The 15778-nt window shown below is 39.2% G+C and overlaps 1 protein-coding gene across 2 annotated transcripts; it reads right to left on the bottom strand.

Moving 5' to 3' along the window:
- Nucleotides 1-57: 57 nt before the first annotated feature.
- Nucleotides 58-14399, bottom strand: ASB14 (ankyrin repeat and SOCS box containing 14; the record flags this gene model as incomplete). 2 transcript variants are annotated; one of them, XM_081105961.1, is made up of 9 exons in its annotated part: nucleotides 58-236; nucleotides 886-1039; nucleotides 2584-3127; nucleotides 4166-4337; nucleotides 6975-7220; nucleotides 10426-10584; nucleotides 10681-10814; nucleotides 11269-11328; nucleotides 14278-14399. In XM_081105961.1, 9 exons carry the CDS (start codon nucleotides 14397-14399, stop codon nucleotides 58-60), a joined length of 1770 nt encoding a protein of 589 aa, XP_080962087.1. The 2 variants fall into 2 exon arrangements, with proteins under 2 accessions (XP_080962087.1, XP_080962088.1); XM_081105962.1 differs by having other exon boundaries at nucleotides 10681-10812; nucleotides 11273-11328.
- Between the last annotated feature and the right edge of the window lie 1379 nt (nucleotides 14400-15778).

Below are 15778 nucleotides of genomic sequence, written 5' to 3'. Positions count from 1 at the left end.
GTCACATTTTAAAGAATACAGCTAAAGAACTATACCTTTTCAACCAGAACAGTTTGATTACCAAGTTCCTGTGAAAATTCCTTCTCCATAAAGGTCATATTCTTTGTAAAGGACATATGCTTTTAGACGATTGGGTAATGGAAGAAATGACATGAAGACAGGGCAGCGCAAATGCAGACGTCCCATACACTTCCGGATCTTTAGGCGGCACAGATGTTTTAGGGAACGAGGGTTTGCTAAAATGAGAGAGACAGGCAGATTATCCAAAAGGAAAAAGAATTGATTTTTTTTAAGTGACTGGGGTTTAGTTAGCAAATGTATTTTATTATGCTTAAGCCATCAAGATTTTCATTTCCTGTGACAAAATGGGAATTTAATATGGAAACAGCTTTTTACTTCTCACTCAACCCTTGTAGAGGATGATTTCAGAATCATGTCAAGTTAGAGTCCGAGGACCGGCAACTGTTGTGGGTCTGGCCTGTGAGATCTGAAGTTCTTAAATCTGCCACCTCTACCCAGTCCTGGCCCTCACTATCAGGCTAAACACTCAGGAGGAAATTAAATGAAATTCTAATTTGACTTGGTTCTACTGTGACAGGATTTGGTTTGAAAAGGTCATTTGATATCTTTTCTCATCTATGTTTTTATTGCCATTTCATACCTTTTAATTCCTCTTTCTACACTGTTACATATGATTAGGATAAAAATTTTACCTACCGATATAATAGTGCAAATTAAATATATTTACAAACTAACATTTTAAAGATAGGAGTAGTATTTTTCTTGGTTTCGTTAGGTCAAGTTTTTAATGAAGAGAAGAACGTTTTATAAACAAGAATTCAATTAGTATATTTGATAAGAATCTTCTGCAAGAATGATACTCACTCAAAATATTATGGATTTCTGACCAGAGCGTCTGTTTCTGGAGCACAGCTTTCAACTTAGAACATATCTGAACTTGATCAACATAATCAAGCATTATTCGAACAACCTTTCCAGAGAGATGTTGCAGCCACGACAAAGTTATTACTTCGCAGAACTGAGGAAGAAAATGAGAACTATGAAAACTAAGTATTTATTATTTAGCCTAGTAATCAAAAGAGCAGTAAACTCAGAATGCAAGGTCTCAAGTTTCTCATTTATAAACCAAGGTGCTGAGCAAGAAAATCTATTTCTTAGCTCTAATATTTGGAAAAATATTTACTACTATGAATTCAGAGCTATGTGAGATGTAATGGAGGTGTGAAAGAGACTATTAGTAGTATGTAGTATCTATTATCCCCTTTGGTTGGCCACGAGTAAAGGCTGTCTTTCACTTGTGCTGAGATGTGGCCACCTGGCTTCTAGCCAATGAGATGTAAATGGAAGTGTGAACAACCCTCAGGATGCTCTTAAAGAAGAGCAAGGTGTGTGCTGCTTCCTCTGTCTGCCTTCCTGGTGACTGGAATGTGGATGCAGGTTTCTCTTGTGAATTTGTGGAGCTGTCCAATTAGAAGGCTGTTCACTTCCTGGCCTTTATTTATTTGAGAGGAATAGGCCATCTTATTAGAGCCACTGTTAATTTTGGGTTTTTATCACTTATAACCTACTCCCACCCTGTTACTTGAGGGATCTGATAGTTTCTATCTTTAAGTAATTCACATGGTCTTACAGATGTCCATATAAGAAGTCAAGTAACACTATGTGAAAAGTCAGAAAATGATATAAGATATATGCCTAAATACCAAATCCTAAATTAATCATAACCTAAAAAATAAATCATACAATATTTTGCCTTTTACTTTTCAGAATTGATTCGAAGTACTTTCTTTGCTCACTTATTTTTAGATGTTACTGAATTCAGGTGTCTATAGTGCATCTACTGTGTGCTAAGCACAGATCTGTAAGTTGAGGAAAGTGTTGAATAAGAGCTTACTTTCATGTATTTGTGGGGGAGACATAATCAGTAAAATTTTTAAAAATTCAGAAATGATAAGTGCTATCAAAGAAATAAACTGTTATAAGAGAGTGATTAGGGAAGGGAACTTAGACAAGGGCCTATTTGAAGAAGTAATGTTTGAAATGAGACCTGAAGGGCGGCAGCTGTGTGAAAAGTGGCAAGAACTCAAGTTGGGGAAAGGGGAAGTCTGGTGTGATAAAAACCAAGAGAAAAATGCCTCAAGGAGGGCGTGATCCATTATTGTGATTCTGTTTTTTTCATCGAAAAGGTGACTAAAGAAAACCATTTAATCAAATGTTAGTGCTAAAAGAGTCAAAAGCTTAGGGGTGCAGGTATTGGGAACCCAGAAGCATTTTAGCTAGAGAACTTATTCAAAGAAAAAGCATCATGGATACAAGATCACCTTCATTCTTGAAAACATTGCTCAGATGTTGCTTCATTTGTGAAACTCCCTAAATTGAGTTAAATTACTGTGGTTTTTGTTGTTCTGTTTTTGTACCTTTTACATCTTTCTACTATTGTGTTTTTCCCATTTAAAATCTAACAATGAGCTCTGGAGAGGATGAATGGAGTCTTCCCTAGTGCTATTTCAGGGTCACTGATAATGACAATATAAGGTGATACAGCCAATACTGTGGACTCACCAGAGTATCTTTGATAACTGTAGATGTCCAGCCCTCAAAATCATAGACACGATGAACTTTGTCTCCATGAGGACAATCAAAGCATCGTTCTGTGTCATATCCATAATTCAACAGCATCCTGAGCATGACTTCATCTTTCAGGGTGTATTGCAGTGCTGATGGGAAGTGTAACGGGTTGACTCTGCAGAAGTAATTTACGTTGGCCCCATGCCGTAGCAGCAGACTTATCAGCTCATAGTTGCCCATCCTTAGGGCTATCTGGAGGCAGTTAACTGGGTCTTGGTTAGGCAGGGCTCCAGCACTCAGAAGCAGCTTAACTGAAGAGAGGTCACCATTTGATACAGCAAAATACAAAGCTGACTGCCTATGGTCATCATAGTGTTTGCGAATTCTCTGATCTAGCATGAAATTTACATCAAATCCAGCCTGGATGAGAAGTTCAAGGCATTCAGGGTGTGCTCCTGCTGCTGCACAGTGAACGGGACTGATGCCACTCCGCTTAATTGCAGCAAAATCCGTAACTGGAATCAAAATCTTTAGAGCTCTGAAAAAAATTTCAAAGTACATAAAAAAGAAAAAAAATTTTTTTTAAAGATGCAGCATTGTCCTGGCTGGGTAGCTCAGTTGGTAAGAGCATCATCCCAATATGCCAAGGTTGCAGGTTTAATCCCTAGTTAGGGCACATACAAGAATTAACCAATGAATGCATAAATAAGTGGAACAACAAATTCACATTTCTCTCTCTCCCTCTCCCTAAAAAAGAAGCATTAAAAAAAAAAGATGCAGCATTAACATGTTTATGATGGTTTTATACTAGCACTGGATGGTATTAATATTAGGTGGTATTTAGAACCCCCAACCAAAAAAGCATAGTTCCCGATACTAAAAGTTCAGATACCAAGTAAAGCTAAATGAAACTACTGTCTAGATTACAAACTCAAAATTAGCCCAGGCAATGAGACTTGAGGCTCTTCATATTGCTTAAAGACCTGATAATAAAATAGTTTTATGTCGCCCTGACCGGTTTGGCTCAGTGGATAGAGCGTTGGCCTGCGGACTGAAGTGTCCCAGGTTCGATTCTGGTTGCGGGCACATCCCCGGTGGGGGGCGTGCAGGAGGCGGCTGATTGATGTTTCTCTCTCATCGATGTTTCTAACTATCCCTCTCCTTTCCTCTCTGTAAAAAATCAATAAAATATATTAAAAAAATAGTCTTATGTCTTTTCAGTGGCTACAGAATGTGCCTGACTTCACCACTTTCTAGGTCAAGAGTTTATCTTTAAAAAGGGGTATTGGAGCCCTGGCCAAGTAGCTCAGCTGGTTAGAGCATCATCCCAATACACTAAGGTTGTGGGTTTGATCCCCAATAAGGGCACATACAATAATCAACCAATGAATGTATAAATGAGTGGAATAAGAAATTGATGCTTCAAATCCCCTCTCTCTCAAAATCAATTAAAAATTAATAAAAGGGATATTGGAGTTGCAGGATCAGAGATGAAGAATATAAAGTTCCCAGAAGCTGCTCTAAAAAAGTAGCTATTACTTATTTCTATTATTTTCAATAATGTAATTGAACTTACAACAAGTGGCCTCTGTCGGCTGCCACATGAATGGGTAGGTGGCCTGAATTCTTAGGGACATTGGCATCAGCTCCATACTCTAGCAAGAGAGTCACGGAGTCTGGATTTCCTCCACTAGCAGCTTCAAGTAAGATGGAAGAAGAATCCGAGGCCTGGCCACGAGCATTAGCTCCTAAGAGGAGAAAGATTCTTGTTATGCTTAAAGTCTTTTCCACTGTATTGATTAAGCATTCTTAAAAACATATTACCACTACCAAAAAGAAGTTATTGAACAGCCATGTTAGCAAAGCACTAAGAATCAATGAAATAAATGTACCTCCTGCTCAGGCAGTTTATAATCTAGTTGGGGATGGGGGAATTGTGTAATCTCTATAAATAGGTTGGCTTGCAGACTAATTTTAGAATGTTTTTTTAAAAATATATTTTATTGATTTTTTTATAGAGAGGAAGGGAGAGAGATAGTTAGAAACATCGATGAGAGAAACATCGATCAGCTGCCTCCTGCACATCTACTGGGGATGTGCCCGCAACCAAGGTACATGCCCCTGACCGGAATCAAACCTGGGACCCCTCAGTCCGCAGGCCGACACTCCATCCACTGAGCCAAACCGGTTTTGGCAATTTTAGAATGTTTTTTTTTTAACTTGGTAATTCCAGGAGAAATAATTTTATAAAAGGTGGTTTTATTTCCAGACCAGTTTACAAAAGCCCACCTAACTGAAAGCACACGTACATAGGATGTACTAACACTTGTGTTGAATATGCCATCTATAGATGCTATGCTGGAAAGGGGCCTTTTTCTGTTATAACTTGGACTTAGGGAGCTGTTCATAGTAAGAGACATTATAATTGTTTTTAGTTGAAGTTTCAGATTACTGATAGTGAAAAGGACAAACTGTAGCTCCCTGTATGGGAAGTGTCATGTGAGTGGTGTGGGTAATAAAAGAGTGCAGGCATATCTCAGAGATATTGTGGGTTTGGTCCCAGACCACCACATTATAGGGAGTATTGAAATAAAGCTAATCGTAATCTTTTTGCTGGTGGAAGGTTCTTGTCTTCAATTTGTAAAAAACATAACATTGATGAAGCACAATATAGTGAAGTGCAATAAAACAAGGTGTGCCTGTGTAGGTACAGGCAAAATGCCCTCCAGAAGATCTCAGGGCTGGGGTTGTGAGAAGAACCAGGGTGTAAAGGAAGGAGAAAGGAGTTTGGGGTCAGCTGTGGAAGACCTCTCAGTAAAATGGGCTTTAAAGAAAGAGTAGCATTGGAATGGACAAAAGGAGAGGACAGCATTCTGGGTACATTCACTCCTCCCAAAAAAAGATGCAGGGACTTTGCCCTCAGTGGTTAGAGTGTCAGCCCTCAGATGGAAGGGTTGCAGGCTAATTTCCAGCCCCATGTGCGACTGTTATGTCTCTTTCACATCGGTGTTTCTCTGTGTCTCTTCTCCTCCCTCCCACTCTCTCTAAAATAATCAATGGAAAGAATATCCTTGGGTGGGGAGTAACAACAACAAAAAACATGCAGTGACTTTAATTTAGGACAGACTCCATGGTCATTAGAATATAGTGCTTGCCCAAGCAAGGATCCTGCTCCTAGAATGCAAGAAGAAATGTCTAATAAACTCCCATGGAATGAGTCTTCATCATGTACTGGTTCCTTTATATGCACAACAATTTCTAAAGTTCACAACATCCTAAGAAGTAGATGCCAATATCTTCATTTTAAATAAAAGAAGCGGAGGCACATTGAAGTAAAGTGACTTCCCCAGAGATGCACAGCTAGTAAGTAGGGTAGTCAGGATTGTGTGCAGGTGGGCCAGGCCAGGGCCCATTTCTCTGATACCATGTTGCTACTCAAGCAATGCAGATTAGTAAAGTAACTCAATTTGGAATGAGGCAGATGTGGGTTCAAATCTTGATTCTGCCATTTACCTAGCTATGTCACCTTGTGCAAATCACTTTGTAAGGGGGTCATTTAAGGGGAATGCTCACTCACAGCTCACTTAGGTCAACCAATGCTGGTTTCTTTGAAGGGTTAAAGATTTAACATCTGTTGGCACTCTTCTTTATATTTTAATCAATGATCTATAGAAAAGGTTACTCTTTTTGTGTAAAGTATTCAATGCTGCTATTTTAGGATTTTCAGTAGCTAATTTTACCATACTAGTATACTTCTTTCAAGGATTTATATTAGGCTTAAGTAAAATGTTAACTACTATTATTTTGAAGCTGTCCATGTGGAGGAGAATGCTTACTAGTTTACCTATGGTAGTGTGCTGATGGTATAGAAAATCTTGCTTTTGCCCTAATCGGTTTGGCTCAGTGGATAGTGTGACGGCCTGTGGACTGAAGAGTCCCAGGTTTGATTCCAGTCAAGGGCATGTACCTTGGTTTTGGGCACATCCCCTTTGGGAGGTGTGCAGGAGGCAGCTGATAGATGTTTCTCATCAATGTTTCTAACTCTCTATCCCTCTCCCTTCCTCTCTGTAAAAAAATCAATAAAATATATTTTTAAAAAAAGAAAATCTTGCTTTGCCCTAGTTGGTTTGACTAGACCAGGTGGGCCAGGCCAGGGCCCATTTCTTTGATGCCATGTTGCCACTCAAGCAATGCAGGGTAGTAACATAATGTGATTTGGAATGAGGTGGGTTCGATCCCCAGCCCCCATCGGGGCACGTGTGAGAGGCAACCAATTGATGTGTCTCTCTCACATTGATGTTATTCTTTCTCTCCCCCTTCTCCTTCCTCCCTTCCCCTTCTTAGTGAGGATTAAAAAGTAATTAATTAAAAAGAGAAAACCTTGCCTTTCTGCAGTAATATTTCCATGATCTCGGTGTGCCCACTTTGGGCAGCAAGTGCAAGAGGAGTGAATCCGTAGGAGCTCTGTGGATCAGGGTGAGCTCCAGAAACCAGCATTAGTTTCACCAGGTCCCGTCTGCCCAGCCTGGCTGCTTCATGGAGAGCTGTCCTCTCGTTGGCACACTGCAAATTGACATCCGCCCCATGTCTGATCAGCAAGGACGCCATGTCGTAGGAGTCGTGTAGAACAGCTGGGGAATTAGAAGGGAGGCAGGCATGTGTTCAACAGGAAATTAAGGCCAGAGTGCCCCTCAGGCTTCTTGAGGAGCTCTTCCTAACTACCCACATGTGCCAGCATTTTGTGTTTGGAAACAGATTATAAAATGAGGTAAATATAAAATAATATTAATAGTGTTTTATATCAATAGGCTATTTGTTTTTCTGTAAGACATGACCAATTATTCATTGTCTATTGGTGGCTTATGTGGCTGAAAAACAGACACAAATTTTTCATTTATCATTTTTAAGTTTTAAGAGAATTGGAACATCAGTACTCAGTATAGTCTTAGAAGTGCTTATAGCTGTTTTAAAAGTAGAAAAACAAAAGCAGCAATATTTAGGCAATTATTTTTAAGGTTACATTTTGTTAATTAAAATTCTCTAACTGGCTTTTCTGCATTTATGCTGTTAATCTTTAACCCTTCAAGATTCTAAAACACCTTAATTTATTCATCTCCATACCCATTTGCTAAATATTGGCATGGACTGAGGACTCTTGCTAGTGCCAGATGCTGAATCAGTATGAATTCTGCTCATAATAATGTGCCATAGAAAAGGCTCGAACTGCTCTAAGACTGAAATATAGAGTGCCAAGGGTGCTGGGTCATTTTTAATTAATTGAGCCGGTACTTAGTATGCCCTTTTATTCTGGAACACATGTACTTTGTTTTGGAAATCATCTTCTTGATTGTTGATGTACTGCTTCCACCTTGTCTGTTCTCCTTCTAGCATTCCTATTATTCCTATTATTCGTCCTTCTAGTTTTCTTATTTCCTTTTCTTTCCTATTTTCCATTTCTTATCTTTTTATCTGGGAGCTTTCCTAAATTCCATCTCCCAGCATTTGTTTTAAGTTTTATTTCTGCTATCATATTTTTAATTTCCAAGCGTGTTTTTTGTTTTGTTCCTTAATTATTTTGGTAGCTTCTATTATTTCATTAATTTCTCTGAGGAAAATATAATTTTCTCCTATGTTTTATTATTCCTAAATAATCTATTTCCGTGAAGTTGCTTATATTTGTTGCTTTTTCTTTTTTAAAATATATTTTTATTGATTTGAGAGAGGAAAGAAGAGGGGGAGAGAGAGAGAAACATCAATGATGAGAGAGTATCATTGACTGGCTGCTGCCTGCATGCCCCACACTGGAGATCGAGTCCACAACTCAGGCATGTGCCTTGCTTGACCTGGAATCGAACCTTGACCTCCTGGTTCCTAGGTGGATGCTCAACCACTAAGCCATGTTTCTTGAAGACTTTCCTCAGATAGTTCTTGGCTCTTTGCTCATGATTAAGAGTTGGGGACTAAAGAGCTGATTAGAAACTCTAAACATTGGGTGGGACTTGTGGACTGTGGTCTTGACTATAGGTTGATATGCCTAGGCCATTTGTTGGGGAATGCCCAATGTCACTATTTTTCTTTCTTTCTTTTTGGTGATCAAATTCTTCAGAGAAACCTCCTCTTGGAGGGTAAAGTTCTGGCTGCCAGTTTATGGATTCCTGGTTAGGATGAGGGCTGTGAGGTCTCAGCCATATTTGCTTAATTCCTCCAGTATTTTTAATCCAGTACTCCCACCCTTGCCTAATATTCCCCAGTGCAGAATGGCTCTGTTTAAACTATCCAGAGAATAAATCAATTTTTCTGGGGTGGGGGGTAGGGGATCTGTCCCAGCAGGGTGGATTGGGAGAAGTGATCTAGAGATCAGCTTGTTTCTTAATAGTTTTAAACCAATTCTCCTATTTTATTTATTTTTTTAAAAATAAGATTCCTTTATTTATTTTCTTTTGTTAATCCCCACTAGAGGTTATTTTTTCCATTGATTTTTAGAGATAGTGGAAGGGAGTGGGAGGGAGAGTGAGCTGATAGAGACACATGGATTGACTGCCTCCTGCATGCACCCCAACCAGGACTGGGGATCGAGCTTGCAACTGGGGTAAGTGCCCTTGACCAGAATCAAACATGGGACCCTTCAGTCCACAGGCTGACACTCTATCCACTGAGCCAATCCTCCTATTTTAGCTGCCTGTTCTTCCCTATGCTCCATGAGGTAATGATTGCCAATAATTTTCAGGTCATTTGATAGAATTGTGTTTTTTGTGTCTTCCCCCCAATTTAAGATGTGGTTTTCTTGTCACTATTCATTCTCTAGTTTTAAAAAAAATACATTTTTTCTTTATTGATTAAGGTATTACATATGTGTCCTTATCCCCCCCCACTATCCCCCCTCCCGTTCATGCCCTCACCCCACCCTGGTGTCTACGTCCATTTGTTATGCTTATATGCGTGCATACAAGTCCTCTGGTTGATCTCTCCCTCTTACCCCCACCCTCCCCTACCTTCCCTCTGGGGTTTGAGCATCTGCTCGATGCTTCTCTGTCTCTGGATCTGTTTTTGTTCATCAGTTTATGTTGCTGATTATAATCCACAAATGAGTGAGATCATGTGATACTTATCTTTCTCTGACTTATTTCACTTAGCATAATGCTCTCCAGTGCCATCCATGCTGTTGCAAATGGTAGGAGTTCCTTCCTTTTTACAGCAGCATAGTAGTCCATTGTGTAGGTGTACCAGTTTTTTAATCCACTCATCTGCTGATGGACACTGAGGCTATTTCCAAATCTTAGCTATTGTAAATTGTGCTGCTATGAACATAAGGGTGCATATATCCTTTCTGATTGGTGTTTCTAGTTTCTTGGGATATATTCCTAGAAGTGGGATCACTGGGTCAAAATCATTCTCTAGTTTTTAAAAAATTACGTTTTGTTGTCTCCTCTCATGTTCTTCCCATTCTTTTGTATCTTATCCCCATAAAACAATTACTTAACTTTAATTTTAGTGGATACTCAGGAGGGAGCTAAATTAGGCATTTGTATTCAATCTGCCATCTTTATCTGACTTTATCTGGTTGCTTCTTCCTGCTCTGCTTTCTTGCACCAGAATTAACTGGCTCAATTAAGGCACCATGCAAAATGATCAGTGCCTAACCTGGCAGAGATTTTGCATCAGGCCACCTCACAGGCTAGTCTGTGGAGAGCTCCGGAGGGCCAGGTACCTATGTCTGATCTGCTGGGATGAAGTGACAGAGCTGCAGCTATGTACAAAAAGCTGCCTTTGACGCTTGTGGGCATGCAGGAGACTCAGAGCCACAAACTCGTCCCCAGAGACAAGATGTTACTTTACCTGTAAGAAGAGGAGAATTGCCTTCAAAATTCTTGGCATTTGGATTACAGCCGTTGAGAAGCAGAAAAGTGGCATTTTCTAAGAGGCAATTGCTGACAGCCAAAAAAAGTGGTGTTTCACCATTGTGGGTGGTTTGCTCCCACACACTGGGTTTTGAAGCTGAAATAAATCCATTAGACCACATAGGTTAAGATATAAAAATAAATGTGACATTTATTTCTCAAAAGTATCAGAGGAGTTATAAAGGGAGTTTACCTTTCAGGGTTATTTCCAAAATGTTTGTATTTAATTGCACTGCAGCCTTATGCAGAGGAAGCCAGCCTATCTCATCTGCTTCATCAAAAGCAGAACCGTACTTGGTCAAGTGTAACAGTGCATCTTCCTCACCTGTTAACGAGTCAAATGAGAACAGATTCACATTTGGCACACATACAGGGCAGCCTATGCTGCTCCAGAATTCTACCGTCAGGGTTAGTAGATGAGACAATGTAATTCAGTAATTCATCACCATCTTTTATGAAAGACAGATTTAAATGGCACAGGACAAACAGGCAGTATGGCCCTTCCTCTATCATTCCATCCACCACGGCCTGTGAATACCTATCACCTTGTTACATCAGAAAAACAGTCCTGTCCACCAAGAAGCCTGGACTCTTTGCTAAATTGTTCTGAAGTATTTTCTCCCAGGAAAGACCACATCAGACTCTTGACAGTCAGCTGAGGACCCCATATTGTGCAGCATTTGGGAGAAACCACTTCTAGGCTTCCAGAATGTAGAGGGAAATGCTGCCAGTTGTCATCACCTCTTACCACAAATTGAAGGGGATAGAATAGGAAGAGTACTTAACTGTCTCTATTGTTTCCACTATCTTCTTACAGTCAGTGCTCACAAAGGAATGGAAGCTGCATAGAAAAAAAAACATGTAATTCCCCAAACTTAGGAAAACACTAAGATATTTGACATAAAACAAAAGGAAAGACTAAAGGCAATAGTAGTTAACCAGGGATAAACTCATAGGGAGGTAATGACTGAGGCTTAATAGAAATACTTGCAAAATGCAGTGGGAACCTCAACATGTGTGTTTGGGGAAACTCCTCTCCCACGTGTCCTCCCTTTTATGGGAAGGACTGTGTCAGAGCCTGGATCACAGCAAGCCCTTAATCGTGTTTTCTGAACTGAATCAAATCTGCTAGGACTGAAATGTCACATTATCCCATGATAAAATTTAATGGCTACTCTATAATGTCAATGATTCTAGCCAAAATTATTATTTAAAAATATAGTAAATAATCCTGGTTTAAGTTTTAAAAAATAATCATGGCCAGAATTTGGGCTAAGAAAACACTATTGGCACTTTCTAAACTAACATTTTTATTAAAATATTTAAAAATAAAGTTTCAGCCAAAACCGGTTTGGCTCAGTGGATAGAACGTCGGCCTGCGGACTGAAAGGTCCCAGGTTCGATTCCGGTCAAGGGCATGTACCTGGGTTGCGGGCACATCCCCAGTGGGAGATGTGCAGGAGGCAGCTGATCGATGTTTCTCTCTCATCGATTTTTCTAACTCTCTATCTCTCTCCGTTCCTCTCTGTAAAAAATCAATAAAATATATTTTAAAAAAATAAAGTTTCAAAGGTCACTTACGAATACATTATTTTTAAACCTAGAAAATAGAGATTGCTACCTTCCCATTTTCTTTGATTACTCAATGAACCCAACTTGAAGAGAATAAATTTCCTTCCAGTGGTTCTCAACCTTCCTAATGCCGTGACCCTTTAATACAGTTCCTCATGTTGTGGTGACCCCCAACCATAAAATTATTTTCGTTGCTACTTCATAACTGGAACTTTGCTACTGCTATGAATCATAATGTAAATATCTGATATGCTATATGTGTTTTCCAATGGTCGCAACCCACAGGTTGAGAACCGTTGCCTTAGACAATCTGTCCTACTTACAATTTGATGATTACTTACTTTATTTAATGATTATTCCTAAATTTAACACAAAAGTGTAGGAATAGTCTGGTAAAGAGCACAGACTCTGAAGCCAGGATGCTGGCTCTTTACTCACTCGCTCTGGGACCTTGGGTAAGTCTGTCTCCTTCTCTCTAAGTTGGGTTATTATATTACCTACCACATCAAGAGGTAATGACAGTGAGGATCTAAATGACTTAATATTTATGAAATGCTTAAAACAGTATGGCTCCATGAGTGTGTTACTTTTTAATTTTCTTTATTTGTTGATTTTTAAGTGTTTTTAAAAAATATTTTGATTTTTAATTTTAGAAAGAAAGGAAGGGAGAGGGAGAGAGAGAGAGAATTATCAATGATGAGAGAGAATCATTGATGGGCTGCCTCCTGCATGCCCCCAACTGGGGGTTGAGCCCGCAGCCATGTGCCCTTGACCGAAATCAAACCCGTGACCCTTCTGTCCACAGGCTGACACTCTATCCAGTGAGCCAAACCAGTGAGGGCTAAATATGTTTTTTATTGATTTTTAAAAATATGTATTTTATTGATTTTTTACAGAGCGGTAGGGAGAGGGATAGAGTTAGAAACATGGATGAGAGAGAAACATTAATCAGCTGCACACCTCCTACTGGGGATGTGCCCACAACCAAGGTACATGCCCTTGACTGGAATTGAACCTGGGACCCTTCAGTCCACAAGCTGACGCTCCATCCACTGAGCCAAACCGGTCAGGGCTTTTTTATTGATTTCAGAGAGAGGAAGGGAGAGGGCTAGAGAGAGTAGAAACATCGACGAGAGACATTGATTGGCTGCCTCCTACACGCCACCTATTGGGGATTGAGCCTGAAACCCAGGCATGTGCCCTTGACCAGGAATCAAACTGGTAAACTCTTGATTTGTGGGTCTATGCTCAACCACTGAGCCACAACCAGTGGACTTAATTGATTTTGAGAGAGAGAAAGGAAGAGGGAGGGAGAGAAACATTGATGTGAGCGCACAACATTGATTTGCCACCTCCTGCACGCCCCATACCAGGAATTGAGTCTGCAACCCAGACATGTGTCCTTGACCAGGAATCGAACGGGCAACCTTCTGGTGCATGGGATGATGCCCAACCAACTGAGCCACACTGGCCAGGATGAGTGTGTTACTTAAAAAAAAAAAAAATACTATAGTTTTGATGTACTTCAACATCCCTATATTTAATTATAAAATCTCTTGGGGTTAAAACACATTTATCCAGTTTTAACTCCAGTAGGTACATAGGAGTCACCATCACAAGCAAACAGGGTTTATTACCCTTGAAAAACATAGTAACTACTCAGGGAGTTGGGGTTGCTGATCAGCCAGAGAGCATTTGACGAGGTGGGCTCAGCTGCAGTCAGCTCATTTCCAGGGAGATTTTCTTACACCACTGAGGGACCCATGGGGTTCTTTTCTAGTGTTGTCATAACAGAACTCTAAATCCACACCTTTCAGAACCGAGTTAGTCTCTTCTTCTGGATTTAAGTTTACATAATTCCTCCTTTTGAATTGAGATTAAAGGATGGGCTTTACCTTACCCACCCAGGGAGGTTGAAGATAATTTTCTATGTGTCTTGGTTGTATTTATGTATTTCCTTAGCCCCCCAAAGACAAGATGCACAAGAGTTCTCTAGCCTTTCATATTCTCATGTGTTTCTTCTTTCTGATTATCAGTCTGCATCTCCTCACCCTGGTTTGCTGCTAACCTCCTTCAACTGTTTTCTTTACTGCCTAATTCAGTTCTAAATTATGTCCAAATTTTTCCTGTTTTGTCAGGCATCAAGTCTCATAGATATTTTAAGTATATGTGTCAACTCCTGAGTACTTATGCTGCATTGGTAATGAGATACCATTACCTCTCATTCTCAGGTGCCTGCTGTGCAGTCCCTGGCTTGCAAATATCCTGTAAACTCTGTTGAATGATGAGCTGGGTATCAAAGTCCATGTCTAAGTCTTCATCACTGGTGTAATTATCCATATGAAACACCTACAGATTTAATTTAAGGTCAGAATGAATTAAAAATATTTTTCTAGTTGTGCAAACAGATGATCAACTGCTTAAAATTATACATGAAATTCAGAAAACTACAAAACTGATAGGATTGATAAATGAATAAAATGCAAAATTTAGAAAACAAGATACTCATTTAAAAATGTTTTATAAACTTAAAAAAAATTTCTGAACCGCCCAGATTCAATATAAATTAGAAGCTTCCATGAGTAACCATTTACTTAAAGCTTATTCAGGAAAAACGACCTTTCATATGAAACTTAGGTCAGTACCATTGTAACTTTGGAAATGCTTATCTTCATCTATTTTAGATTTGACTTATGAGTTTTTTTCAGTGATTATAGCACTCACTCAAAAGAACATCTTTCTACATTCAGTGAAAGTTATGCTAAAAAAATGTTTAGTTAGTAAATATTAAACATGAACGTGTTATAAGAATAAATAATACAACAAATAATATGAATAGTAGTCATACAAACCAATGCATTTTAGTAGGCAATATCTCAATTGTTTTAAAAGAACATTTCAGTTTTAGCATAGAATAAGTTTGATCACATACCAAAGACTTTTTACCTTCTGTTATCACCTTTAGGACAGCACTGCAGTTTTCACTGTTAGAGATTAGCACTTCAGAATTTTCATTTATATTTAGGATCTCCACTCCGCTGTAATGACCATTCTATTAATAGCTTTACTATAAATACTTGATCATAAGACAGTCTGGCACATTCTCCTTGTTTTTTCACTTGTGGTTTAGCTCTGTTTGGAAGTATGATCTCTTTTCTTCACTGCTATATTCATCAAGTTTAAAGGATTAAACATTTGAATTCCATTCTTGGAACAAATGCTTATTTTGCAGGGGGATGTCCATATGAAGTGAATTCATTCTCTTAAGACTCATGTACACAGCCACTGCAAAACAGAATCAACTTTCTACTTGGAGGCCAAACATTTTGCTCTAACCAAATTATCAAAAGTGATTGCTGTAATGGTTCTGATTCACTGGGTAGCTGCACCTACATTTTCTTTGGGTTACAGAGCTGCAGCTAAAATATCCTGGGAATTCTAAGGAAGGAATTAACTCCACACAGGATAATAAAATTTTGTTTTCATTGAAATGTTTTAAATTGTTAATGTACATTAATATTATGAATGGACACTAAATAAGAACAATATTAACTATTAAAAATAATGAGTCCACGTGGCATTTAAAACGAGCTATGAAGCTAATGCTGAGAAGCACAAACCACCCAGGTGTGCAGGATCTCACTGCCTGTGTGCTCACTTCACTGCTCTGCGTTTCCTTTCCTCGCCTCAGGGATACTGTGAGAAATGAAACTAATGTT

This window comes from Myotis nattereri (assembly GCF_964212035.1).
Source record: "Myotis nattereri genome assembly, chromosome: 14".
In the NCBI taxonomy this organism is placed as follows: domain Eukaryota; kingdom Metazoa; phylum Chordata; class Mammalia; order Chiroptera; family Vespertilionidae; genus Myotis; species Myotis nattereri.
Note: the sequence above shows the minus strand (reverse complement) of the source record. Positions and strands in the feature narration are given on the sequence as shown.